This window comes from Trachemys scripta, chromosome 9 (assembly GCF_013100865.1).
Source record: "Trachemys scripta elegans isolate TJP31775 chromosome 9, CAS_Tse_1.0, whole genome shotgun sequence".
NCBI classification, from domain to species: domain Eukaryota; kingdom Metazoa; phylum Chordata; order Testudines; family Emydidae; genus Trachemys; species Trachemys scripta.
The window spans coordinates 17,012,904-17,039,436 of NC_048306.1; the positions used below are offsets into that span (position 1 = coordinate 17,012,904).

The following is a 26,533-nucleotide window of genomic DNA, read 5'->3' on the forward strand; positions in this document are numbered from 1 at the left end:
AGGAATGCGCCCAAGGTTGATGGGAGACCATCAAATGACTTAAACCCCAACTCCCTTGTATCCAGTTGTTTCAGCTTGTTTCTCCTGCCTTTAGGATCTACCTTTTGAACCAGAATCTACTTGACACCTCGATTAAAAAAAAGAAAAGAATCCTGTAGCCTTCAGGGAACCTTAGTCAAGCCTGCAGTAAGTGAGCAGTTTAAAGTAATTGAGATTGCCATCCTCAGAGGAATTCCACATGATACCTTAAAAAGTATGGATGTGCCCTGTGCTTCGGCAGATTTCACACAAAGTTTGGCTTGATTGTTCTCAGACTGAGTTTTTGACAGTCTGCAGATCCTTGCAGGCTTCGCTTTTAAAATGACGCTCAATCAAGACAATCACTGTTACTTTTCTCAGAACATTGTCACCTGAAACTGTTTCCACTCTACATTAGTCATAGTAAAATAATATCCAGACTGTGCTTGAAAGATGTCATTTTATGTGGTTATTATCTTGTACCTTTTTACTGAAGCTTGGAAGACGAGCACAGAACAAAAAAAAAAAAAAAAAACCCAGATCCACTCCAAACACCAGCAGCCATTAGGAAAGTTTTAATAGGGACCCAGACTTTGGGCTTATAATAAATAGGACCCAACAAACTAAACATGGACCTTTTTTGTAATGAGTCATGCTTACACTTCCAGTAAATGAATTAAAAGGAGCCTTCAGATATTCACAGGCATTTATTGGCAGAAGTGCTCCAAGATTTCATCATTGCTCCAGGAAGGTTAAGGAAACCCTACTTTGGGATGACCACTAGTAGCATTGCTTATTTATGACCCATATTTGGACTTCATTGTTAAGTGAGCACAGTTAAATGGGTCTCATCCTGCAGTCCCTTACTTATGTGTCTCGTCCCCAGGGATTTGGATGAGCCTACTCTTGTAAAGGTTTATAGGACTGGACCCATGTTCAGTAATTTTGCACCATCAGAGGCTAGCTTGCATATAACTCTGAAAGCCACCAAAGAATGAAACTCCTCTCTTATAGCACTCATTATATTGCAAGCACTGAATATACTGTAAAAGGACAGGGCTGATTCTGTGCAGTGTTAAAACAGATTTAGACCCACTGGCATAAAACTTACTGGCATTGGGATCAACAGCATAGGAGCCTTGTATTGTAGCAAGTTATCTTTATGCTGGAATCACCTGTCCAGTCAATATCCTTCCTTTTAAAGATTGGAGACACTTTCACCCTATCCCTGTGCCAATAACATTCACATTCTTTATTTACTGGAGAGCTTCTTGCTATACACAGCTTGTCTTCGGAAGGCCCTAAGATGTAACTGAAGACAAAGTGGAAGAGGCAGTTACTGGAGCCACTTTCTGTTGTCCAGGATGTTCCTAATGGGAAATCTCTGCTTGCAGTACTTGCATGAGAAGGAAGGAGACAGTTTCTTTTCCTGCAACACCCTACAAGAAAGTCCCTGATCAACAATTTTGTGAAAACTGTGATGACTCCCGTTTCTTAACCCACTCTTGACTAAAATGACACTTAAATGATGTTTTAATCAAACATCTGCATTTGCCCTCCTCACAAAAATCTATGTAGATCTAGACACATTTTTTCTACTTTAAGAACTTGATTTGAGATCTTCTGAATGGTCTTTTTAAGTAATGAAATTCCAGAGCTTTCAGGTCACTTTGACTTTGACCCTGCATGCCCAAAAGAACATTAGCTTTACAAAGAATTTGCATGTTTATTAAATAGCAGTGACTCACTCAGTTGCAGATGTTCGTATATATAAAGTACCATAAATATTATGGATTAGGATGTGGAATATGTGATGGGAATGTGTTTGGGGAAGCAGGCAACATTTTGCTCTGGTTTTATTCAGTTTGTGGCAATCTTCTCTTTCTGTGCAAACCATAGGCTTCTTTCTGTGCGTTACAGAAACAGAGAAAATCTTGCTGGTTCATGAAGATGTCATCTCAGATGCTTTACTATAATGCATTCATCACACACTGTGGTGCAGGAAATTTTCAGACTAGTGCTTTCAGTCAATTAAATATGTGTGCATCACCATGAAAGGAACAAGGTATTTCCCCTCTGACTCTGCGCCGGTAGAAACTTAGTAGGTCCTCAGAGCAAGATTTCTGCTGGCTTTCCTGAAATAAGGTCATTTCAGAGTCGCATTGAAACTCAGTAAATGATTCACTTCTCAGCAGATGGCAATGCAGTGAGATTAGACAGTCTGTCCTACAATGATCACAGCTCAGTCATTTGCCATAAGGTGAGCGGCACCATTCTTGGTGCACTTAGTACAAAGTTAGCTTTGTAACTTGAGGCTCACTTTGCTCCTAAATGGGCACTAGCCTTGAGGTGGGTGGTGACAGCAGGACCATCAGAAACTTAACTGCAGAGTAGTGGGGAGAGAGAAGGGAGAGTTCACACCTTGGCTGGTGTGGTTGCATCGGCAGCAGTTAGGCTGTGTAACCAGGGTAGCAGAAAGTCAGGTACGTTGTGAAGCTGCCTCACTAACAGAAAGGGTTAGGCAGTCCATTTAGTGAAATGAAAGCAGAAAGTAACCCAGCTGGAGCTGGCATTGGCAAAAGCTTCTCAGGACCTGGCATGGAAGGTGAGACACAAATGGCTTTACTGCTGTTTTATTTGGAGCCTGGTGCCCTCAGAGATTTGTTGTTACATTGGTGAGCGGCCTGGACCACTCACTTGGCACTAAACCAGCACTCGGCACTAAAGCTAGCTGAAATTTGGAATTTCTGGTTTGAGGACGGTTCAGAGGGCTCAGGATAGGAGCGCATAATGTGATCTTGCTGCTACTTTTCCTGGCTTGCAGCCTGATCCAGAGGCCCTTACCCATGTGAATGGAGGCTAGCACCCTCGGGGCCCCAATGGAGGGCTTTCATTAAAGGAAGTGTCAGGGACAGGGTGGATAAAAATCATTGATTTTTAAAAAAAATAAAATAAAATAATCGGATTTTTATAATTTAAATCAGATTTTTTTTTGATAAAATGTTTTTGAGGACAAAACCTATCTAAAAATAGTTTTAATTAAGATACATTATCGCTCAAAGATATCTCATCATGGAATAGGGATTATAAATTCTCATGCTATAGTATGAGATAATATACTCCATGTAATGTTTAAGAAAAGTTTTGTAAATGAGTTCCAATAGTTCATGGATTAGGGACCCAATTTTATGGGGTTCCAGGGGCTTCTATATAGATTATTTAGGCTAATCTTTCTATCTACCCAATGGGACTCAGTGCTCAGTTTGGAAGATACCATCAGAGATGTTTAGTTTTGCAGTTCTCAAACTGTGGATTTGTGTCTCCAGAGATAACATGCTTGTTAACAGCAAAAATGTTTTTAAATAAATAAATAAATAAATAAATAATATATAGAGGTGAGAAATAACAGACCTCAACCCTACTGTCCCTCTGCAAATTTGTGTACACAGAGTCAATCCCTTACCTCTCTCTAAAAGTGCAAAGTTTCAAAAAGTTCAGTGAATAGAAGATTGTTGGAGGTGGAATAGGTCTGGACAAGGAGAAGAAGTCTGGAAATAAATGTGAGAAGGGAGGGACAGGCAGTAGAAACAAAAGTGAAACTGTATGAGCAGCATATTCCAGAAGTCTTGAGGTCTTTCTGAGTATAGCCTTCATTGATTTGCAATCTACCATCCCATTCTCTCACTAGAAGGGAAAACCTATAATGGCAGCAGGACGTAAAAGAGAACCAGTTTGGGAATAAGAATCACTCAAGAAATGCATGTTTGCTGATGATGTTTTAAAGAAAGTCACACCAGGGAACTGGTGGAAGTCACTTAAGCACTTGGATTCAGAGACTGTTGAAGTGATAATCTCACTTTTAACAGCAGTAGCTTCTTCTGCCAGTGTAGAAAGAATATTTTCTTCCTTTGGACTAATTCATTCCAAATTGAGAAATCGTTTGGGACCAGAAAAACGAGGAAAGCTTGTTTTTCTTTTCCAGATTATGAACAAACAGGAAAATGAAGGTGAAGATGACTGAGTTAGTTGAAGAAGCCAATATTTTAAGTTTCTCATGTTGGCCTGGCTGACACAGTCGATGTAATTTTTGTTTGTTTGTTTTTTAAATTTCATTTAACTATTTTAATTTAAAACAATTTTAACAAAAACAAAGCTGATTTTAAAAAACTTGAATGTTTAACTAAATTCAATAATTCATCTGCTTGTTTTGTTAAAATATTATATGTTTGCTATTGAAGAAAAAAAATCCAGAATACATAATGTTGTTTTAGTTAAATAAAACAATTTAAATGTCTATCTGGTGATGTTCTCTTCTTAATACAGCATGGCAAGAAAATCCTCCAAATATTAATGATTAACCTGTTGAATTGGAGTTAGCTTACCTCCCAGTGACTTCATAAATATCTGCTTCAATTACCTTTGGTAAATGAAATAACTAAACAATCATTCATTTTCTTATATAGCTGTAAAACTCATCTGAAAAGTTTTCAAAATAAATAATTTTAAAAATGTATAGTGTGTACCTTCTAAAATTGAAACCTACATCTGTCTCGGAGTTGTGAAGAATATGTATTAAGGTTCTAACAACCAGCAAGAATGCACTTTTATGTAGCAATCCATGATTAAATCGAGTCTTCCTGACTAGTGATTTAAATCATGATTTAAATCAAATCCACCCTGGGCAGGGACCCGAGTAGCTAGGAACAGCTGCTGGCCTGCTCCCTAATTGCGTTGCTGGACAACCTGTGAGCCCCACTGCATTGCCTTAGAACTCTGAGTGGTCACAGGCCCGATGGGCTGCTGGGTTTGCAGTCCTTCTTACCAGCCTGGCCCGCGTAGCCATTCAGTGGCTGCTCAGTACAAACCATGCCTGCAGTTGTGCTTGCCTTTGTTCTGCTCCTGCTCGTTCCAGGCCTGCTTCCAATCCCTGCTCCTGCTCTGTTCCAGCCCCTGCTTCCTTCTGGCTTCTACCGGGGCTCTGCCTCTGGTGTACAACTCCAGGTGACCCTCTGGCTCTGGCATTTGGCTTCTGCCCCTCTGATACTGACCCCTGACTTGTTTCCTGGACCCACCCATCCTGCATCTAGCTCTGACTTGTAGGCCGAACTCTCTCCTTCATCACTAGGACCACGGCCTGGTTGTCAACTGGAAGGAAGCAATTGCAGAAGAAGCACTCCCTCTTCTGCCCTTCTCTGGGCTGCGTTTGCTGGGATTACATGGTCACAGAGACAGAGGGAATCCTTGTCTCCTGAAGGGAAGGATGTTCTCCCCTTTAAATTGGATCTTCGTTGAATTTTTCCAACCATAATGCACAGGGTTAGGTATGTCGATGCTGTGGAGTTGGGCACGGGGTGAGATCCTAGATAGATTAGTGGATCTAGGTAGGTAAGTCAACTATCAAAAAATAGGAGTGAAGAATTAAATGTATGGGCAAGAGGGAAAACAGCCAAGCTGATTGCAGAGTATTGCAAGGAGACACATTAGAAGCCACAAGCAGGCAGCCGCATTAGAGAGAGATTTATTATGCAGAGCTGACGGGAGCCAGGATTGAAATCACTCAGCAATAGTTCTGGCAGAGGTATGGACTAGATGGCTGATTTGGTCTCTTTCATCTCAGATTTCGATGCACAGTGCTGTGTGTGATAATACGCAATGGAAAGGAAGACCCAGTCCCTGCTACAAAGCACTTACAATCCAAGTGACGTGGTTTATTAATTACTGCCTGATTTCTGTCTTGTAAAGTGTTTGCTCAACAGCACATGACACACCGACTGTATCTTCCCATTCCCTTTGAATCCAGGCATACTTCCTCGCAGCTCAGTCCTGAGGTCCTTACATAGGCAAATCTCCTTCTTCAGTCCCATGCCCCACAGTCCCATCTCTCCCCGGGCTGGTGCAGAGGGAGAAACTAGTTTGACATATATATCCTCAATAGGCTAGACATCAGCTGCTCTCAAAGCTGTCTATGTATGAATTTTAACTTCCTCTTTTAAAATCATTTATAGGAAATGCTATAAGGTTCCTCTTAACATTTCCCCCCCAAATGACCCTTTTAAAGCATTTCCATGCTTTATTTTTTTAAGCACTGAAAACTTCAGTCTCGAATGCGGGAGCTAGCGTAGGACTTGGTTTGCTGCTCTGCTCATGTACCCGCCCCAGGGCTGTTTGATCACTCTAGTAGCCTCAGCCACAGTGGGGACACGAGGAACACTGCTAGTGCAGCAGCCCACAAGTACGTACGCTTCCCCAGTCTGTCCACTTGGGATTCCCCCAACCTCCATGCCATTCTGCAGCCACACCCATTACACTAGGCCTGCCCTAGTAGCCCTACCCAGAATGCTGTTTCTGGGGCTTGGAGTGCTGCAGCAGCAGCACTGTCAAGTTGCAGCCACTCCTTGTACACCTAGTGTTTCCAGGTGTCTGGTTTTCAGGACCGGGAATGCCTGGTCGAAAAGGGATCATGGTGGCTCCGGTCAGTCGGTGCTGGCCAGGCTGTTAAAAGGTCTGAGCAGCTCCTGGAAGCGGCCAGCATGTCCCTGCAGCCCGTAGGTGCAGGGGCAATCAGGGAAGCTCCATGTGGTGCTCCTGTCCTGAGCGCCGGCTCTGCACCTCCCTTTGGCTGGGAACCACAGTTAGTGGGAGCTGCGGGCACAGGAAGCACTAGTGCAGAGCCACCTGGCCGCCGCTGCGCCTAGGAGCCGGACATGCCATCTGCTTCCTGGAGTCACATGGAGCCAGGGCAGGCAGGCAACCTGCCTTAGCCCCGCTGCGCCGCAGAACGGGAGGCACCTGAAGCCTGCACCTCAAATCCCTTCCTGTACCCCAATCCCCTGCCCCAGGTCGGAACTCCCTCCTGGAGCCTGCACCCCAACCCCAGCCCTGAGCCCCAGCCCATACCCAAACTCCCTCCCAGAGCCCGAACCCTTCACCCCCCTCATGCATCTGCCCCAGCCCTGAGCCCTCTTTTGCACTCCAAACCCCTCAGCCCCAGCCCAGAACCCACAACCCCAGCTGGAGCACACACCTCCTCCTGCATCCCTGCCCCAGCCCTGAGCCCGATCCCACACTCGGCTCCAGCCTGGAGCCCCCTCCTGCACCCCGGAGCCCTCACCCCCTCCCATACCCCAACCCCCTGCCCAAGCCCAGTGAAAGTGAGTGATGGAGGGAGGGGGGATGAAGTGAGTGGGGGGTGGAGCCTCAGAGAACTGGCAGGTCAGGAGGCGGGTCAAGGGTGTTCAGTTTTGTATGATTAGAAAGTTAATAACCCTATGTTCACCCCAGCACTCCCTCTATATTATTGACTGCAGAGTAAGAGGGGGTGGGGGAAGGGATTCTTCCGAGCACGCTCCCTAGTGCAGCCATTCAGGGCAGCCAGATCTAAGCCCTTAGTATCTTAATTAGGAATGTTTGAACCTGCTCAACTAAAATGAATTTAAATCCAAAACGTTGGTCAGATCTTGACTTGAACCCAAACGTACCCCTTTTCGGAGCGTTTAAACTAGTTCGGTTCATTTCTTCCATTGTGTTCAGGCTTGTTTTCCATTCTGGGCTCTCCCAGATCATCCTGATCATCACTCCACATTTCCTCAGCCATTCTTGCAGGATGTTCGTGGCCTGGATTCCAAAATCACTCTTGTGCCCTGCGACACATCACGTTGCATTGTTTCATTGTAGTTTGATGCTTCATTACATGATCACATTGCACCAGAACTTGAACAGGGTCGGGCAACATTTCACTCCTGTTGATGTGATATTTCCAGCCCAACCATTTCTAGAGGCTCAGATGAGCCTCTCAGAGTTTGGTTAAATATGGGAACTTCTACGTGTAGACCTGTCGCAAGCTGTCAGTTCTTTTAAATTTCACTCATTGCTGAACTTCTGCCCTTTTATGTGCATGTTACAAATTCATTTCTGAACCTGTCCATTGTAGGCTAATAGATTAACACAAATCACTTTCCCAAGAAGGATGGGACTGGAAGTCAGGAGACATCAGTTGTTTCCCAAACTTCCTGTATGCATCCTCGAGCAAGTCACTTAATTTCTCTTGGCCTCAGCTTCTCATCCATAAAACGAATAAAATAATTCCCTGTCTCACAGAGGAGCTGTGAGTCTTAATTTGGTGGTGAAGACCCAGGGTGGATTTAATTTAAATCAAATTGATTTAAATCATGATTTAAATCACTAGTCAGGAAGACTCGATTTAATCATGGATTTCTACATAAAAGTGCATTCTTGTTGGTTGTTAGAACCTTAATACATATTCTTCACAACTCCGAGACAGATGTAGGTTTCATTTTTAGAAGGTACACACTATACATTTATTTTGAAAACTTTTCAAAAGATTAGTTTTACAGCTATATCAGAAAATGAATAATTGTTTGGTTATTTAATTTACCAAAGGTAATTGAAGCAGATAGTTCACCTCCCAATGACTTCATAAATATCCCCAGTTCAACAGGTTAATCATTAATATTTGGAGGATTTTCTTGCCATGCTGTGTTAGGAGGAGAACATCACTAGACAGACATTTAAATTGTTTTATTTTTTTTCTACACCGGCAGAAGAAGCTACTGCTGTTAAAAATGAGATAATCACTTCAACAGTCTCTGAGTCCAAGAGCTTAAGTGGCTTCCACCAGTTCCCTGGTGTGACTTTCTTTAAAACATCATCAGCAAACATATATTTCTTGATTGGTTCACCCTTAGCTCTGAAGTTCATTATAGTTGGCATTATGGAGGGATGATTGCTGGATGGATGTCCATGTCATAGCCAATTCCTCTTCTTCAGCAGTTAAGGTTTGACCCTGGTACCGAGTATTGAGAATATTTGCAAGAAAATTTGCAAGATAGTGCTTGTCCCATTTGTTTTTTTAATGCTTGTAATTTAACTCTGTCATTGCATATTTCTCTTTTTAAGATCTCACACAGTTCCTTCCAAATTTCATCAGCATCAGCAGTAACTCTGCATTTTGTTCACAGAAATAGGCTTCAGGGTACTCAGCATGTGTTCAACATTTTTCTTAAGCCCAATGTTGAGAACTTTGGCTGTGACAGTGCCATCTGTTTTTTCAGGATTTTGTTCACAAACTGTCATCCGATTAGGCCAGTTCTTGATATAGTGCTCAAAACAGTCCACTACTGAGTTCCATCGCACATCTTTGGGAGAGTTAGCTTGGTTCCTCCCACTTTTTTCAGAGCAGCTGCTGCAAAGTGGTTGTTACGGAAGTATTTTGCAATTGCAACAACATTAGCCTTTATTTCTGCAACACTGAAGTCTTTGACTAGGAGGTGCATCAAAGGAACACTGCAACCGTATGCTATTAGCTGGGGGCTCTCTTCACTCTCTTCTAAATTTCTTCTCATCTTGGATACATTTGCAGCACTGTCTGTGATCAAGCTGCGAACTAGAGATTTGAATTTTTTTTCACAGTTTGTTATAGTTTTTACTGCTACTTCTTGTCAGTATTCTGCTGTGTGTGCATTTCTTGATGTATCAATTGTTTTTGTAAGGAAGACATTCCCTTCTTCTGTTGTCACACAAGCACATACGACAGGATCATTGTGGACATTGCTCCACCCATCAAGACTCAGGTTAACAATTTCACCCTCTAGACCTTTTGCACACTGCTCAATTTCTCTTTCATACACTTTATCCAGCAATTTGCCTGCAACATCTGCTCTGTTGGGTGGACTGTATCCTGGTCCTAATGACTGAACCATGTTAATGAAGTATGGGTTCTCAGTCATATCGAAAGGAGAGTTTGTGGCATAAACCAGGCAATTTTTTCATCAATTACCTTTTTTTGTAATCTGCTGGTTCTTATCACAAACTTATCTATGGTTTCAAGTATCAGAGGGGTAGCCGTGTTAGTCTGGATCTGTAAAAGAAGCAAAGAGTCCTGTGGCACCTTATAGACTAACAGACGTATTGGAGCATGAGCTTTCGTGGGTGAATACCCACTTCAGCAGCGGGTCCTTCACTTGCTCCAGGACCCGCCGCCGAAGTGCCCCGAAGACCCGGAGCAGAAGGACCCCCGCCGCCGAAGACCCCAGGGCCCCTGAATCCTCTGGGTGGCCCTGGAAACACTTCTCACGATGTTGTTTCATTCGGGCAACCAGGCCTTGCATTTCTTTGTTGCACTGTTTGCATTTTGCACGCATGCCTGTCTTACCACAGGTAGAGGAACTTCATTAAAATATTCCCCAACTGGGTCTCTTTTATGGCCTGCTGCCATTATAGGTTTTCCCTTCTAGTGAGAGAATGGGATGGTAGATTGCAAATCAATGAAGGCTACACTCAGAAAGACCTCAAAACTTCTGGAAAATGCTGCTCAAACAGTTTCACTTTTGTTTCTACTGCCTGTCCCTCCCTTCTCACATTTATCTCCAGACTTCTTCTCCTTGTCCAGATCTATTCCGCTCCCAAAAATCTTCTATTCATTTAACTTTTTGAAACTTTGCACTTTTAGAGAGAGGTAAGGGATTGACTCTGTGTACACAAATTTGCAGAGGGACAGTAGGGTTGAGGTCTGTTATTTCTCACCTCTCTATACAATTTATTTATTTTAAAACATTTTTGCTGTTAACAAGCATGTTATCTCTGGAGACACAAATCCACAGTTTGAGAATTGCAAAACTAAGCATCTCTGATGGTATCTTTTAGATTGAGCACTGAGACCCATTGGGTAGATAGAAAGATTAACCTAAATAATCTATACAGAAGCCCCTGGAACCCCATAAAATTGGGTCCCTAATCCATGAACTATTGGAACTCATTTACAAAACTTTTCTTAAACATGACATGAATATATTGTCTCATACTATAGAATTAATAAACCCTATTCCATGATGAGATACATTATCGCTCAAAGATATTGTAATTAAAACTATCTTTAGATCGTTTTTTCCTCAAAAAGCATTTTATCAAAAAATCCAATTTAAATAAAAATCCATTTTTTTATTTTTATTATTATTTTTGAAAAATCATTGATTTTTATCCACCCTGGTGAAGACCTTTTAGATCTTTGGATGAAAGGGGTTGTGATTAAAAAATACAAAGTATGAACTACATACTTTATGCTAATGTTATATCACCTAGCGAGTATGTGTTCTCATATGTGCTTACCTGTCGGTGTGTATTTTGCACGAGTATTTACAAATGAAAATATGTTCACTGTAATAATAGTGACAGAGGTATTCCTTTAGAAGTGTCTCTGGAGATTCCTGACATTAAAAATGCAGAGGCAAGCAGAAAACACTGATGTCTTGTGTTGCACAGAGCAACACCTGGGCATCAGACCAACGCTGCTCTAAAACCTCTCCTCTCATTGGCAATGGACCATTCCACTTGTGAAGGACAGATGAAAATTATTAATTTGTTACCTCTTATCTGATAGTTGTCGTTTTCTGACAAAGGTGGCTTTCTAATGCCAACAGTGGCAAACTTCTGAAGCTATATAAACATATAGTGAAGTCCTCAGCAATTTCGAAAGGCACCAAAATACATGTAATATTTCTCCTGGAGACTGTCTACATTACACTAGCAAAACCAAATTCAAACTGGGGAATTCTTTGCTGGAGAGATCCCAGCCCTTCTCCCACTGCAGTTGAACTAAACTCCCTTGTAAATTTGATATTGTATTTAGTTTTGAGCATGTAAACAAAACAATCCTCTTTCCAAACTCTGCCGGCTCTGATCAGATGAAACCAAACTATCCCCACCTCCACACTCCCACTTCTGGTTTTGCTAGTTTTTGAAGTGTCCGTGAAGCTTAGCACGATCAGCATTCACAATATTGCCCTGCCCCTCAAAGTGCCAGTCACTTGCTAGTTTTGTACTGACAAACCGGAGCAGCAACAGAAACTGTTGCTGAGACAGTGACGCAACTTTATTTCAAAGTGATCCTGCAACTCTGGTAGCTCGATGAGCAGCACTTTGAGTGGATGGCGAGGAATGAATTAAAATGAATTGTTTTAATTCATTCCTCGCCATTCCACATTCCACACCCCAGGAAAAGGCAGAGAAAGTTTGACCCCTGTAGTTGCTTGCAGATAAAGGTGATATCATGTGAGTGGCTTTCTTTAGTATAAAGAACAGGAGTACTTGTGGCACCTTAGAGACTAACAAATTTATTAGAGCATAAGCTTTCGTGGGCTACAGCCCACTTCTTTGGATGTATATAGAATGGAACGTATATTGAGGAGATATATATACACACATACAGAGAGCATGAACAGGTGGGAGTTGTCTTACCAACTCTGAGAGGCCAATTAAGTAAGAGAAAAAAAACTTTTGAAGTGATAATCAAGATAGCCCAGTACAGACAGTTTGATAAGAAATGTGAGAATACTTACAAGGGGAGATAGATTCAATGTTTGTAATGGCTCAGCCATTCCCAGTCTCTATTCAAGCCTAAGTTGATTGTATCTAGTTGGCATTTCAATTCCAGCTCAGCGGCCTCTCCTTGGAGTCTGTTTTTGAAGTTTTCTGTTGTAAAATAGCCACCCGCATGTCTGTCATTGAATGGCCAGAAAGGTTAAAGTGTCTCTACGCAAAAGAATTCATGGACACAAATCTGATATCAGGAATCATAATACTTAAAAACCAGTGGGAGAACACTTTATCAATTTAGGATTGAATAAGGACTGGGAATGGCTGAGCCATTACAAACATTGAATCTATCTCCCCTTGTAAGTATTCTCACACTTCTTATCAAACTGTCTGTACTGGGCTAGCTTGATTATCACTTCAAAAGTTTTTTTTCTTTTACTTAATTGGCCTCTCAGAGTTGGTAAGACAACTCCCACCTGTTCATGCTCTCTGTATGTGTGTATATATATCTCCTCAATATCCGTTCCATTCTATATACATCCGAAGAAGTGGGCTGTAGCCCACGAAAGCTTATGCTCTAATAAATTTGTTAGTCTCTAAGGTGCCACAAGTACTCCTGTTCTTTTTGTGGATACAGACTAACACGGCTGCTACTCTGAAACCTTTCTTTAGTATGCGTACAAAGTCAGCCAGATTTGCATATCTCACAGACCTGCATGAATATCGCATATTGGCAAATGTGTAACCAGTTCAGATGAGTTTTGCAATGCAGTCCATGGGCGCTTAAAACTCTCAGTACATAATGCATTTAGCATAGTTGAATGTGCAAAAGCTTCTTAGGGTAAAAATATTTTGGCGGATCAGAGGCATAATAATGTAGAAAGCTTTTTAAAATGGAAATAACCCGTTCTACGTAGCTGTTAACTGTACCAGGATATGGTGGTATGATGGAAGTTTAAACAGGGGAAAGAGGTGAAAAACAGGCTCGCTAACCAAATAAAAACCCGGATACAAGTAAACGCCTGACTTTGCCTTTCCCCAGAGGCGTGAGACATGCCGTGTTGTGGGCCCTTGTGTCAACTAGAAAGTAGTAATGTCGGTTGAAAATAAATGACAATACCTGTCACTTATAAAGAGGAGGGTTGGCCAAGTGACTAGGAATTAGCCTAGGATTTAGGAGACCTGGATTTAAGGCCCTTCTCCAGCACCTTGGGCAAGTCATTTAGTTTCTCTGTGACTCAGTTCCTGGTCTATAGAATGAAGATAACAGCACTTCCCTGCTTTGCAGGGTGTTGTGTGGATAAATACATTCAAGTTTGGGAGGTGCTCAGATACCTACGGTAATAAAGGCCATCTAAACACCAAGGAAGGTAGATGTACTGTAATGCTCTTTATCGAAGGATCACAGTGCTAGTATTTTTACAATCGCTAATGAATTCAGTGTCACATCACGCACGTGAGGCAGGTCTGAGACTTACTTTGGCTAGACTGAGGCACTGAACAGTTCAGCCATTTCCCCAGGCTAAAATGATGAGCCAGAAGTAGGAGTAGAACCCAAGGGCCCTGACTCCTGGTCATGGGTTGTGAGGCCTGATGCTAACCCTACTCATCTCCATGGAGCTCTTTCAGTTATCTTTGTTGGGTTTCTGTGGAATCTAGGGGTGTCTCCGCTGTGTGGGCTCTGTAGCACATATGTGACTTGCTGTGTATGCTGGCATGGACGAAGGCAGTGGCATTTTCTGACGCATGTTCTATTACTCATTTTCTTTATCATTAGAAACCACAGAGCATCTTACTAGCCCCAAACATTTGATTACAGAGAAAAAGAAATTGTGTAGCGGTAGAAACCGCCTTCTGCTATGGTTGTTTACCCCAAATGCTCTCTTAAAGCACATTAGGAATTTAGTCATCTTTTTGAATGTCAGGACTGGGATTAACAAGAAGCAAAGGCCCTACACTATTTTATCTCTTTTTCAGCTCGGTTTTCTTTATAAATTTGGTAAGGGAGGGTAAATTGGCAGTGGATTATATGACTAGGTTTGGAGTCATCTGTGCTCTTAAGAGACGTGCAGTGAAGAGAGAAAATAAGTCTTCTGCTTGGAATCTACATTACTGCTAAGCATGTAACTGCTTTCATTTGTGCAACCGTACATAATTCAGCACGTCACCCTGAGACTTAACCTGGCGTTCCTTGCACACCCAGACCTCCTCTGAAGTTGAGTCTTGCATGCTTAACTGTCCATCCCCCTCCAGCATTCCCTGACACACATTCTTTATAATAGAGCTAAGAATAATGTTAATTTTATCACATATTTGTAACCAAAAAAAAAAAAAATCAAGTTGTTATGGCTACAACGGTGTGAAAGTGAAACCAATCCAGTTACAATCATTTTACAGTAGTGAAGAATCTGGCCCAAGGTTTTGAAATGGCAGATTTGAAATACTTTGTACAGAGTTCTGTTCCAGCTGACGATACTGTGCTCTAGCCTGGCTTCTGGAATTGTGCTTGAGATCCTACAGACTTTAGATTCAGCAAAGCATAAAATCTAAACAAACTGAGACATAGGGCTGTCCTGCACTGTACCTTGAACTACTTAGGAATATTATGTCTCAGGCTGTGTGCTTGATTCTCAGCATGGAGGGGGTGGAGGAAGCTGCTTACAGTTCCCTGGTTCTGTGCCAGCCCAGCTCCAGCATCAGTTAGAGCAGTCTAGAGTAGCTACCCTGAGGGAATCAGAGCAGCTGGCACAGGAGTGCTTCCTCTCGGTTTATGCTAGCAGGGAGTTCAATAGGAATTCTCTGCTGATCATTTAGAGCCAGAATTGTACTAAAGAATCGAGCCCAATATATTTTGTTTTGTGATGGACTGTTCACGGTATAAGCATGATATTTCATTGAGTATTGGACTGTTTCCTGCTAGGTTATTCAGCAAATGTCCCGCTTTTTAAATTGTGCAACTGCATTCTCTTGGGTTTTGTCCATAAATTCTTTGGCTCTAATGAGATCAGACACATCTGAAACTTCTGGGCATTCCCCCACATAAACAGTAATTACAGTAGGACCTCACAGTTACGAACACGTCGGGAATGGAGGTTGTTAGTAACACTGAACAAAATGTTATGGTTGTTCTGTCAAAAAGTTTACAACTGAACATTGACTTAATACAACTATGCAGAAGAAAAATGCCATTTCAAACCATCTTAATTTAAATGAAACAAGGCAGAAACAGTTTCCTTACCTTGTCAAATCTTTTTTTAAACTTTCCCTTTATTTTTTTAGTAGTTTATGTTTAACACAGTACTGTAATGTATTTGCTTTTGTTGTTGTTGTTTGTTGCTGTTGTCTCTGGTGCCTGACTGTGTGTGGTTGACCGGCCTGTTCGTAACTCTGATGTTTGTAACTCTGAGGTTCTACCATATTTTCAAAAAGTTAGGATATGCCACTTAGGTGTCAGAGTAACAGCCGTGTTAGTCTGTATCCGCAAAAAGTACTCCTGTTCCACTTAGCTGTGGATTTTTATCCAAGTGCCAGCATTTGAAAGCAATTAATAGGGCACTTTGGGAGAGAAGGGCAAATATTACATACCAGTATTCTTTTTTCATTAAAGCACATGGCTTGAAAGAGAGAGTGGGGGGAAAAATATAACTGTGCTTATTCACTGAGGCTAGTGACATGTCTGTCCAATCAACTGCCAACTCAGGAACTGTGCATGATAGTGGAGAAGCCCAGAAGTTGGTTAGGAGAGAAATGTATGTATTCTATGGGTATATTATACACCTCAGCACTTCAAAAATTGCTGGTGTTCTCCCAAAGGTGCCCTGAGTTTCTCCACAAACAAAGAAACAGATGTTTAAATCTTCACATGCTGTCAGGACCTGACCTGTTTTACAGACCAAATCATTAACCAAAAACTTTACAGTGTTTGTATTTGCATAATAATGTTTTCAAGGTATGAAATTTCACAATTTGTCCTTAAGAGATTGAATCTCCAGGCCTTGTGAGAAACAGTCCTTGGTGGCCTCTGTCCATTTTCAAGAGGACAGGATTCCACATATCAAAAACCACAACCATGCTAGCTAATAACCTGGTTGGAAGATGCAACAGGAGGGTCAATGGGCAAAGAGATCAAATCACCCTCTGACTTCTAGAGGTCAAAAGATCAAGAGTATACCATAGTGGGCAGTATGCAGCGAGGGAAAAGCTTGCATTTCTGGTGCTTGTGCTGTCCACCCTACACCCCCTTCCTGACCTGGCCCACCATGCCTCATTCAAGTTCCTTCTCAAAACCCACTTCTTCACATAGGCTGACAAATGATGGTTCAGGCTTGCAAAATCCTTGTTTAACATATTACTTTAGTCTCTGCCCTGATTTGGACAGCCTTGCACTTTAGAAGTAGGTCATGGTACAGCTGGTTGAATGGACATGCTTTTAAGTAAGCAAGTCAATGAATATTTTATTGGAGTATGTATTCCATGTGCATCTCTGATGGTAGACTCCCAAAGCTCTGATGTGTCCTGATAGCAGGACTGGAGACCCCTCACGTTCAATTTATTTGCATCAAAAAAATATGAGAATAACAGAAATCAGCTTCAAAGCCTTCACTGTCAGGCAGCTACTTTGGGGTCATGTTACATTTCCTTCTTGATTAATGTAGGCCATAGGGGTTATTTTCTTCCATATTTTAGTGGCCGTTGTACCCATTGTGTATGAGAATCAGCAAAAACTGTAGTAATTGTATTGACTTTTAAGGTACATAAACGAGGATTTTTACATAGCAGCTAAAACGTTTTGCAACCAATTGCTTGGTCTCAAGAGATGCTGGACCTGTTTGCCAGCTTAAAAATAGCCTCCTACCACAAAATGGGCGTGATCATAGCTCACACTAAGATTTCTCAAATGACAGACAACTGCTCAGTTTTGTGTTATGATGACTAGTCATTTTGCAAGCAGGAGTTGAGTAAGATTCAGGCAAGGAGATCATCTCTTCTGTTGTTGTTCAAATTGTTTTTCTTGTTGTCCCTTTTGAATTTTATGAAGTATGAAACAGCCAATGGCCATTTAGCAGATGTAGAGAATTGGCTAAAGTGTGTGTGTGTGCCCCACTGCTCTCTAGTGGGTAGAATCAGAATTGCTCATCTAAGGGTCATAGCTCCTACACTGCTTGCAGCCAGTGAAGATGCTCCTTTTATTCAAATACTTTTGGAGCAAAGAAATCTGAGTTTTGTCTCTGCTGTCACTTTGAAGTTCCAGCTGACCAAGTTGCAGGGTAGTGGTAACAGATGTTCTTAGTTGGCCAGGAGGTTCTTATACAGTGTAATAGAAGCTCTGTGAAGGTAGGAAACAGCTCTAAGGCTGGTGACATCATAGGGACATGTCCTATTTCCCTGGGCCAGCCATCAAAGACAAACAGCATTGTTTTATTTTTGATCATGTGACCTGATTTTATCCAATCACGTTCTTTATAAAAAAATCAGTAGGTGAAGAGCTCCTAATTTGTTAGTTTAATATTTATCCATGGAATGGGAAATATGGAGGGGGGGGTCACTTCTGGGTCTTGTAGTAAGTATATTAGTGACAGCTGTAACCAATACAGCACTGTACGTGAACTGAAACAGCTGGTGAAATGGAGGGAAAAAACAGATGTCTTTTTTTTTTTTTCCCCAAATCCTGCATACAGCTTTATAAAATCATATGGTGTCTTAATCTATATGTGACTTTACTTAACCCTGTGTGAAATCCAGGCTATTAATCATTTGGGCCAAAAAGAGATAAATATTTATTAATTTACAGTTTTGGGCATAGAGAGTTATACAAGCCGTTATGTATAATATACAGGATTTTGTAGCGTTCTGAAGTCATCTGTTTAACTTTTTAGCACTGCAACCCCCTCAAGGTCTGTTCTCCTTAATTTGCATAAGTAACTGTCAGCTCATTAACGGCTCTTTATTAGCACAGAAAACCATCTGACGGAAACATGCTGGGTTCATCTTAAGGCCTTGTCTTCACTAGGAGAAAAGGTGTTTTCTACCAGGTGCTAGCTAACACATGGCAAGTAAGTCCATGTCTACAGTATGGGGACTGTAGCAGCATAGCTTCAGCACCATCATTATCCTGGCATAACCCTATAGTGTAGACACAGCTTAGAGCGATGGAGGTTTTTTGTTGTTGTTGCTATAGGAACACCACCTCCCCTAGCGACGGTAGTTAGCTCAAGGGAAGCATTCTTCTGTCAACCTAGCTGCAGCTACACTGGGGATTAGGTCGGCATAGCTACATCCCTCAGGGGTGTAGATTTTTTCACATCCTCGAGTACTGTAGCTATGTTGATCTAATTTTCAAGTGTAGACCAGGCCTAACACAGTGAAGACAAGGCATGCCTAGGATTTTATCCTAAGATAAAAGATGTGTTCTTACTTCATGTTAGCTAATGTGGCAACCAAAATCCTAGTGAAGACAAAGCCATTTGTAGCTTTAACACATAGTACTAGATTGAGGTAGAGACTCTGGAGAAGCCTATAGCTTACCTTGCCCTGCAAACTCATGTTAAAATTATAACTACCCACCTTTCTTCTTAGAGTAGACGCTCCCTATGGGAATGGATTTCAAATCACCAGTCACCGTTCAGCCCAGTGATTAGGATTAGCATAGAATCTAAAGAAAATATGCATATTTAGGTCTGTTGACAAAACGTGACAACCAGTTTGAAAGCTAAAGCAGGAAACAAATTTCCCATCTGTGACATGTGTCCAATTGTGTCTCCTGCAGGCATGGCGGAAGCGCTGGTTTGTGCTCCGCAGGGGCCGCATGAGTGGGAACCCAGACGTTCTGGAGTACTACAGAAACAACCATTCAAAGAAACCCATTCGGATCATAGACCTTAACGAATGTGAAGTGCTGAAGCATTCAGGGTCCAACTTCATCAAGAAAGAATTCCAGAATAACTTTGTCTTCATTGTGAAAACCACCTACCGCTCCTTTTACTTGGTGGCGAAAACGGAGGAGGAAATGCAGAAATGGGTGCACAACATCAGCCAGATCTGCAACTTCGGACACGTGGAAGATGGCACAGGTAGGAATGGAATCATGGCTCAAGCTCTGTGCAAATAACCTGGAGCTGGAATCTCCCTCAGGCAGCGCAGTGGCCGGAGGGGAGTGGAGATTTATCCTGCTGGGGAACATCATAGTACCTGTGGTAATTGGTTTGATTTTAGAAAGATTGCTTAAAACAATCAAAGATATCAGTTCTGCTCACCTGAGCTTGGATGAAATATGAGGATGGTTCAGAAACAAACTCTCTCAACCTTGCTGAAATTGTAAGGTTTGGGAGGTTTGTTGCTGCATTGTTGTTATTGCTTTAAGTATAATTTTGTCAAAAAGTCTAAAATGAGGGTAAGACTGTCCCTGTGAAGCTAAAGAGGAAAGATATCCTTCTCCTGTGAGACAAAGAAGTAAAGTCATGGAAAGCCAAAGAACAGGATAGATGAAGGTTTGTTTCAGTGAGGCCCAGTTGACCGGGCCTCGGCTGTATTTCGCTCAAAGGACCTCTCCAATGGGATTTGAAGTGATCCTTTCATAAAGGCAGTAAGTGTTTGCCTGAAGTCAGGATACCTTCAGAGCTAGTGCTCAAGCAATGTTCAGGCCTTATCTTCTCACAGTTTGTGCTCCAGTCTAAGGCTTTGTGTACCCTTGGAAGTTTTATTGGCATAACGAGCGCCTGCACTAGGGACTTCTGCCAGCGCAACTATGTTGATCAGGGATAACGTCTCTTCACAACCCTGAGTGACACAGCTATGCCAGCAGAAGTGTAGTGTAGACCTAGCCTTAGGCGCTGATATGCTGATATAATTTATGGCAAGGGAACCAGTATAAGCACTTTGATACTAATAATACTGTGTCCTCACTAGATCGTTTTGCTGGTTTAACTATGCCGATATAGCTGTATGCAAGGTCTAAACTGCTTTAGAAACTGATTAATTTGGTTCAAGCTCTTTGTGTGAACACTCTCTTAAATTGGTTTTAAAAAACCTTACATCCATGTTGTTTAATTCAGTTACTGAATCTGTAGTTATGCCTGTGCACATTTCCCTAATATAGACAAGCCCTGGGTCTTGCTGCCACACTATAGGAGTCTTCCCCCTTATTCAGACTTTTAAGAACAGTCATTATCTCCAGAGTCATTAGGACCATATCTGGTTTATCCTGAAGTGCCTGGTGGTCTGGTGAAGATTGGGGAAGGGGTGGATTCAGGGCCATATTCTGGTTCAGTTTACCACCAAGCCTATAAAGTTGCATAGGTTGTACATCAACATTTAAACAGCTGCTGATTACTCATGCTTACTAGAAGCACCTCAATCCCCAAAGTGTCTGTAAATTTGAACAAATTTCCATTAAACATGAATATTAGAAGAGAACAGAGCTGTAAAATGCCATGTGCTTTTTTGACTTGAAGTCTTGTATGTAAAAATATTCCCAGGAGTGAATCATCATATCAAAGATATGTCAATTGCGGGAAATTTTAATAAGCTTTTCAGTGCATTAAAAATTAATCTCCAAACCAATATTATGTAGCTAACCCGATCATTCTTAATCCATGTACCTTTTTCATTTGTTTGTGACTCTCGGGCCAGAATCTAATTTCAGTTTCTTTGTGCATGATGGGTGCAAAAGGGCAGTGGCAGGTTTACTCAGTGACTCAGCCATATACCCAGCGCTCTTGTGCTTCGAATTAGCCCCTTCAAACGGAGAAGAGTCGGGGTTAATAGCCAGGCTCATACGATCAAAGAGCTACTAATTTGGCATTTCTACAGCCAAGACGGGACAGACACGAATTGTGATTTGTGAGTCCTACACAGGGTCCGTATTGCCCACCGCAAGTAGCTGTTTTGAGTCAACACAGAGAGGGACAGCAAAGAGTAAGCGAAGAGAAATGCAAGTTCCAAACAGATGTCAGGAAGCACCTGTATGCATAGCTGTCGGGAAGGGTTTACCAGGCAAGGGTGTTCAGGCTGCAACATTTGAGTAACCCAAGAAACCATGCCACTTACTGGTTACACTAGGAAATGGCAGCTAGAGAAGGAACTGTGCAATCCTCCATCGTGTTTCGGCTTTGAACCTTTTTCTGCTCTAGTGGAGTCCAGCTGGAGTTGTGAGACTCCACACCAGTATTTCCCTACTCCCTCCCTTTAACAGCCTGCTCCCACCCCTGGCATAGCTGAGAAGCACAGGACAGAACTCCCTGGGAAGCACTTCTGCCTATACTGCCTAAAATGGGCCAGGGAGAAATAATTAAGACATTACCAAAGTGGTGGGGACAGTATAAAAAGTTAAACAGACAGATTATACAAGCCTTGTTTCCCGTCACAGGCCACAGATGCCTGTGCAGGTACAGCATGGGTAGGGCACGCTGGTACCAGTGTATAGGAACATAGAAAAACCTATCAGATCCTCAGGTCCCATTACCATGAAACGCAGGATCCATTCCCAGAGAGAGGACTCTCACCCCACTTGCTGCTGAGTCACCCTTTTGCTGTACACCAGGTGTTCGCAAACTGTGGTCCACCGAGCACATGGTGGTGATCCTCAGATTCACTGCTGATTGGCCATGTGGTGCTGGCTCTCATCTTTGTTCCCAGCAGCTTTTACAGGCTGCCAGGCGAAGAAGAACTGCAAAATCAGATGGGAACAAGCAGGAGCCAGCCTTGCTGCTTACACAAGGGAAGGCACCCAGGGAAACAAGAGGAGTAAAGGACCAAGTGGCTGGGCAACATGTCCAGGGAAGAAGGGAACCAAGGAGCAGAGAAGCCCATGCAAGAAGAGAGGAGGAAGAGGGGACCAGGCAGCGGAGAAGCACAACACACCCCATACTGCATGCATGCTGAAAGGATGGTTAAATATAATTTAACAATATTATATGGAGCAATATAATCTAACAGGATTTCATTGGAGAACCTGTTAAGGTTGTTTAGGCTTTTTCATTACCAAGCCCTACTTTCAAAGATTATAACTCTGCATTAAAAACTCCTCCAGGCTGCATCTTGGCAAGGAGCTCCTCGGCCCAGGAGGGACCTTTCATCTTGACTTCTCTCTTCAAATTCCTCCATGTGCCCCCGGTAACATTTCATATTGAGCGTGACTGTTCTGCTCCTTGCTTACAAAGGCAATCACCTGGCAATCGCTGTGTTACTTCCCACCCCATAAGCCGCTCCAGTAGGGTGACCAGACAGCAAGTGTGAAAAATCGGGACGGGGGTGGAGGGTAATAGGTGCCTATATAAGAAAAAGCTCCAAATATCAGGACTCTGTCTATAAAATCAGGACATCTGGTCACCCTACGCTCCAGGTACCACAGAGTCTAGAGTGAAATCCCTGGGCTTGATGCCTTGCACAGGTGAGCTCAAAGTATTTCAAAATATTCCTCCATGCAGGTACTTACAGAATGTAATCAAGTCACCCCATAACCTTCTCTTCATTAAGCTAAATAGACTGAGCTCTTTGAGTCTATCACTGTAAGGCAGGTTTTCTAATCCTTTGACCATTCTCGGGGCTTGTCTCGCTGAACCTTCTCCAGTTTATCAACATCCTTCTTGAATTGTGGACATCAGAACTGGACACAGGATTCCAGCCGCGGTCGCACCAGTGCCAAATACAGAGGTAAAATAACCTCTCTACTTCTACTTTCCGTTCCCCGTTATACATCCAAGGATTGCATTAGCTCATGGGAGCTCATGTCCAGCTGACTAGCCACCATGACCCCTTGAAAAAGAAATGCAAATTTTGTGTGTGTAATTTTATCCTTCATAACGTTTACCTCCCTATTTGTGTGCTCTTGTGTCTTATTGCCCTACCCCCACCTCCTCTGGTCTGCAGGTAATGCCAGCCTCATCAGCCCACTTCTTAGCTCCTCACAAACACATTTCTGTGCCTTCTTCCAGACCACCCTCTCCCCCCATGCATGGAACACCCGCCCTGAAGTGATCCATAAGATGCTATGCACCCCTTTTTCGGACCTGCCACAATTCCTATAAAAAACCAGCCAATTAATAATGGCTCAAGGGGGCGTTATTAGAAAGCGTCTGGGGATACAGTCTTTCTGTCTTTTTGAGGTCATGCTTGGAGTCTCTTGGGGAAACTGTACAATAAATTATCTGCACATAGGGGAAAGTGGGGTAACCCAAGTATACGGAAGAGAGTCAATCTGGAAATGGAAGTGCAATGGAACATGCTTGAATGAGACGGCGTAATGCTAGTGGCAAGCCAGCCAGAACAAATGCACCATCACAGTCAGCAATAGCTGCTGGATTAACACCGTCCTTTCCGGAGGCGAAGGGCTGATACCCCGGTCCTCCATATGGGCCATCCAGGGAGAAGCCCCTGGCTTCCATAAGAGAGCAACCCCTGAGGCTCCCTGGTGCCACATTTTGATTTCTGAAATCACACTGGCCAAGCAGAATAATTGACTTCTAGCGAATAACTATATTTGTCTTCAGCTGCCTTTAGATAGCTATTGATCATCAGGATATTAGGAGGAATTATTTTATTCCAGCTAATAAAGCATATGCTACATTTCCATTGTGGGTGCTGCTGAGACATGATGTTTGTGGCGGGTAACTAGAAAAATGTGAAATGAGTGAGTCCGACTTGAGAAGTGAATAGTGAGAGCAGAGGGCTGGGAGCCAGGAACTCTGACTGTGAGTCTCTGAATGCTTGGGTAAGTAACCTCTCTGCCTCAGGTTCCCCTCTGGGCAATGGAAATTGTACTTATTAGGGTGTGATGAGGACTGGCTAATTAGTGCCTCTGAAGGTCAGTACTGTCATGATTGCTCTTTGATTCCCCTTTTGTTTCAGGGCTTGAAGTAGGTGACAAATAAACACACCCCTAGCCTGTGCTTTGGAATCAGTGGCAAATGGAAGGCAAAGAGAGGTGAGCGCTGGCATCTTAATGGACACGAGCAGCGCACAAGAGGGAAAGCAAAGTTCATCAGGTGCAAAGCACTGAGCAGATGTCGGTGAGAGCGGTGCAAATCAGGAGGCTCTTCAGTGTGGGATCTACGCTCGGAATGTGCACAGTTAATGAGTAGATTTCTAATGGGATTCTTCTGTCCTCTGGCCCCACCAGGTCTTGCTTTGACTGCAGACTCAGCCTGGGAACCTCCACCCTTTTCCTGAAAAATATAAACCTGTCTGGTGTTCAGCTCCCTGCTGTATCTGGTGTGGTTTGTTCCTGTAACTCTATCAGGTGCCTTGGCAATGCAGCTGTCGCTTCTCTCTGGTTAAAACATAGGATAGTCAGGCAGGGGCAGTTCCTGATGGGGGCTGAGAACCTTCAACCTCCATTGACAGAGAAGGGTGGGTTACACAGCACCTCTCAGGCTCCAGCCTAACACGTTGCTTTGAAGACACCTCTCCAAAGGGTGTGTGTGTGGGGGGGTGTGTGGGGGGGGGGGTGTCAGGGCAGGGGTAGGTTTCATCTCCGGAAGAGGAGTCCTTATTTCCCTTTTTTTTTTCTTTTTCTCTGTGTGAATTTAGTGCTCATGCAAGGTGGGTGCCACACAGAACAGCTCTCTCCCCCGCCAAGCAGCATGGGATGGTGTAGGCACCAGCACAAACAGCTTACCCCCATCGGGCTAGATGGCTCTGGTCCTTGTGTGAGCATGAGGGGAAGTGTCAAGGCACCTCCCAGTGCTTACTGGAGAATGCAGTGACTACTCCTTCCGCAAGGGACTAATCCCTCCCTGAGCTCATCCAGGGGCAGCGTGACCCAGGGCGTCTTTAATGCCATGGTCTGGTCCATTACCACAAGATGTGGAAGGGTACTTTCATCTCCTTGACTTTTCTGCTGATACGGCCAACATGGAACCCGGCTAGGTGTGTGCTGTGATGGGGACACCTGCCTGAAATGCTGAAGTCATTTCAGCTACATCCCCAAACAGCCATCAGGGGTAACGACTTTCAGTCTCTGGACAGGATTTGAACCAGCAAATGAAGGGCAAAGAACCTCCATTGAGGGGAATTATGCATGTACATTGAAGGGAGATCACCCAACTAAGGGTGCAACGGGGAGATCAGTCTTCCGGGATCTACAGCACTACAGAGGTTGGGTTTTTACTCCTTGCCGTCGCTTAACTTGCAAATGAACTCCTCTACCTCTTTGTAACATACAGAGCCCAAATCCATACAGGATGGTGCTACATTTAAAACATACAACCACCCTGCCCTCCACTCCCCAGCTCTCCCTTGTGGCAATTCGCACTAAATGAAGCAGTTACTTTGACAGCAGAGACAGCTCGCTGTCTTGTTGGGGTGGGGTGGGAGGAGGCAAAGCAGCATAAAGCCCATTCTCTGCATTCTCTCTGTAGAAAATGGCCATGCATAATTTATTCTCCCCGGCTGCTGCAGTATAACTTTAATGCACACCGATTCTATTACCAGCAAAGCCCGCAAAGCTGACCTCGTCTCTTGGGAGCTGACTACAGATGTCAGGACAGCCCAAAGGTTACAAAAGGGCACAGCCACCTTCCCCCCATCAGTGCAGTTGACTGTGACTACAATGTGTTCCAGACCTAAGAGTCTTTACCAGTGGGATAAGTCTGATGCTAATGGTAGTGAATAGCAGATGGAATTAGTGCCTGTCAATTCTGTATCAGAGGGGTAGCCGTGTTAGTCTGGATCTGTAAAAGCAGCAAAGAGTCCTGTGGCACCTTAGAGACTAACAGTTGTATTGGAGCATGAGCTTTCGTGGGTGAATACCCACTTCGTCGGATGCATGTGGTGGAAATTTCCAGAGGCAGGTATAAATATGCAATCAAGAGTGAGTCAGGCTAGAGATAAAAAGAACAGGAGTACTTGTGGCACCTTAGAGACTAACAAATTTATTCGAGCATAAGCTTTCGTGGACTACAGCCCACTTCTTCGGATGCATATAGAGTGGAATATATATTGAGGAGATATATATACACACATACAGAGAGCATGAACAGGTGGGAGTTGTCTTACCAACTCTGAGAGGCCAATTAAGTAAGAGAAAAAAACTTTTGAAGTGATAATCAAGCTAGCCCAGTACAGACAGTTTGATAAGAAGTGTGAGAATACTTACAAGGGGAGATAGAGTCAATGTTTGTAATGGCTCAGCCATTCCCAGTCCTTATTCAATCCTGAGTTGATTGTATCTAGTTTGCATATCAATTCC

General features: G+C 43.1%; 1 protein-coding gene across 2 annotated transcripts in view; it reads left to right on the forward strand.

The window, feature by feature from the left end:
* Positions 1–26,533, forward strand: part of GAB3 (GRB2 associated binding protein 3) — a 108,462-nt gene that overhangs the window by 57,514 nt on the left and 24,415 nt on the right. For both annotated transcript variants that reach the window (XM_034781667.1, XM_034781668.1), the window contains exon 2: positions 19,115–19,418. In XM_034781667.1, coding sequence (XP_034637558.1) covers positions 19,115–19,418 — 304 coding nt within the window. The remainder of the gene's footprint in view (positions 1–19,114; positions 19,419–26,533) is intronic.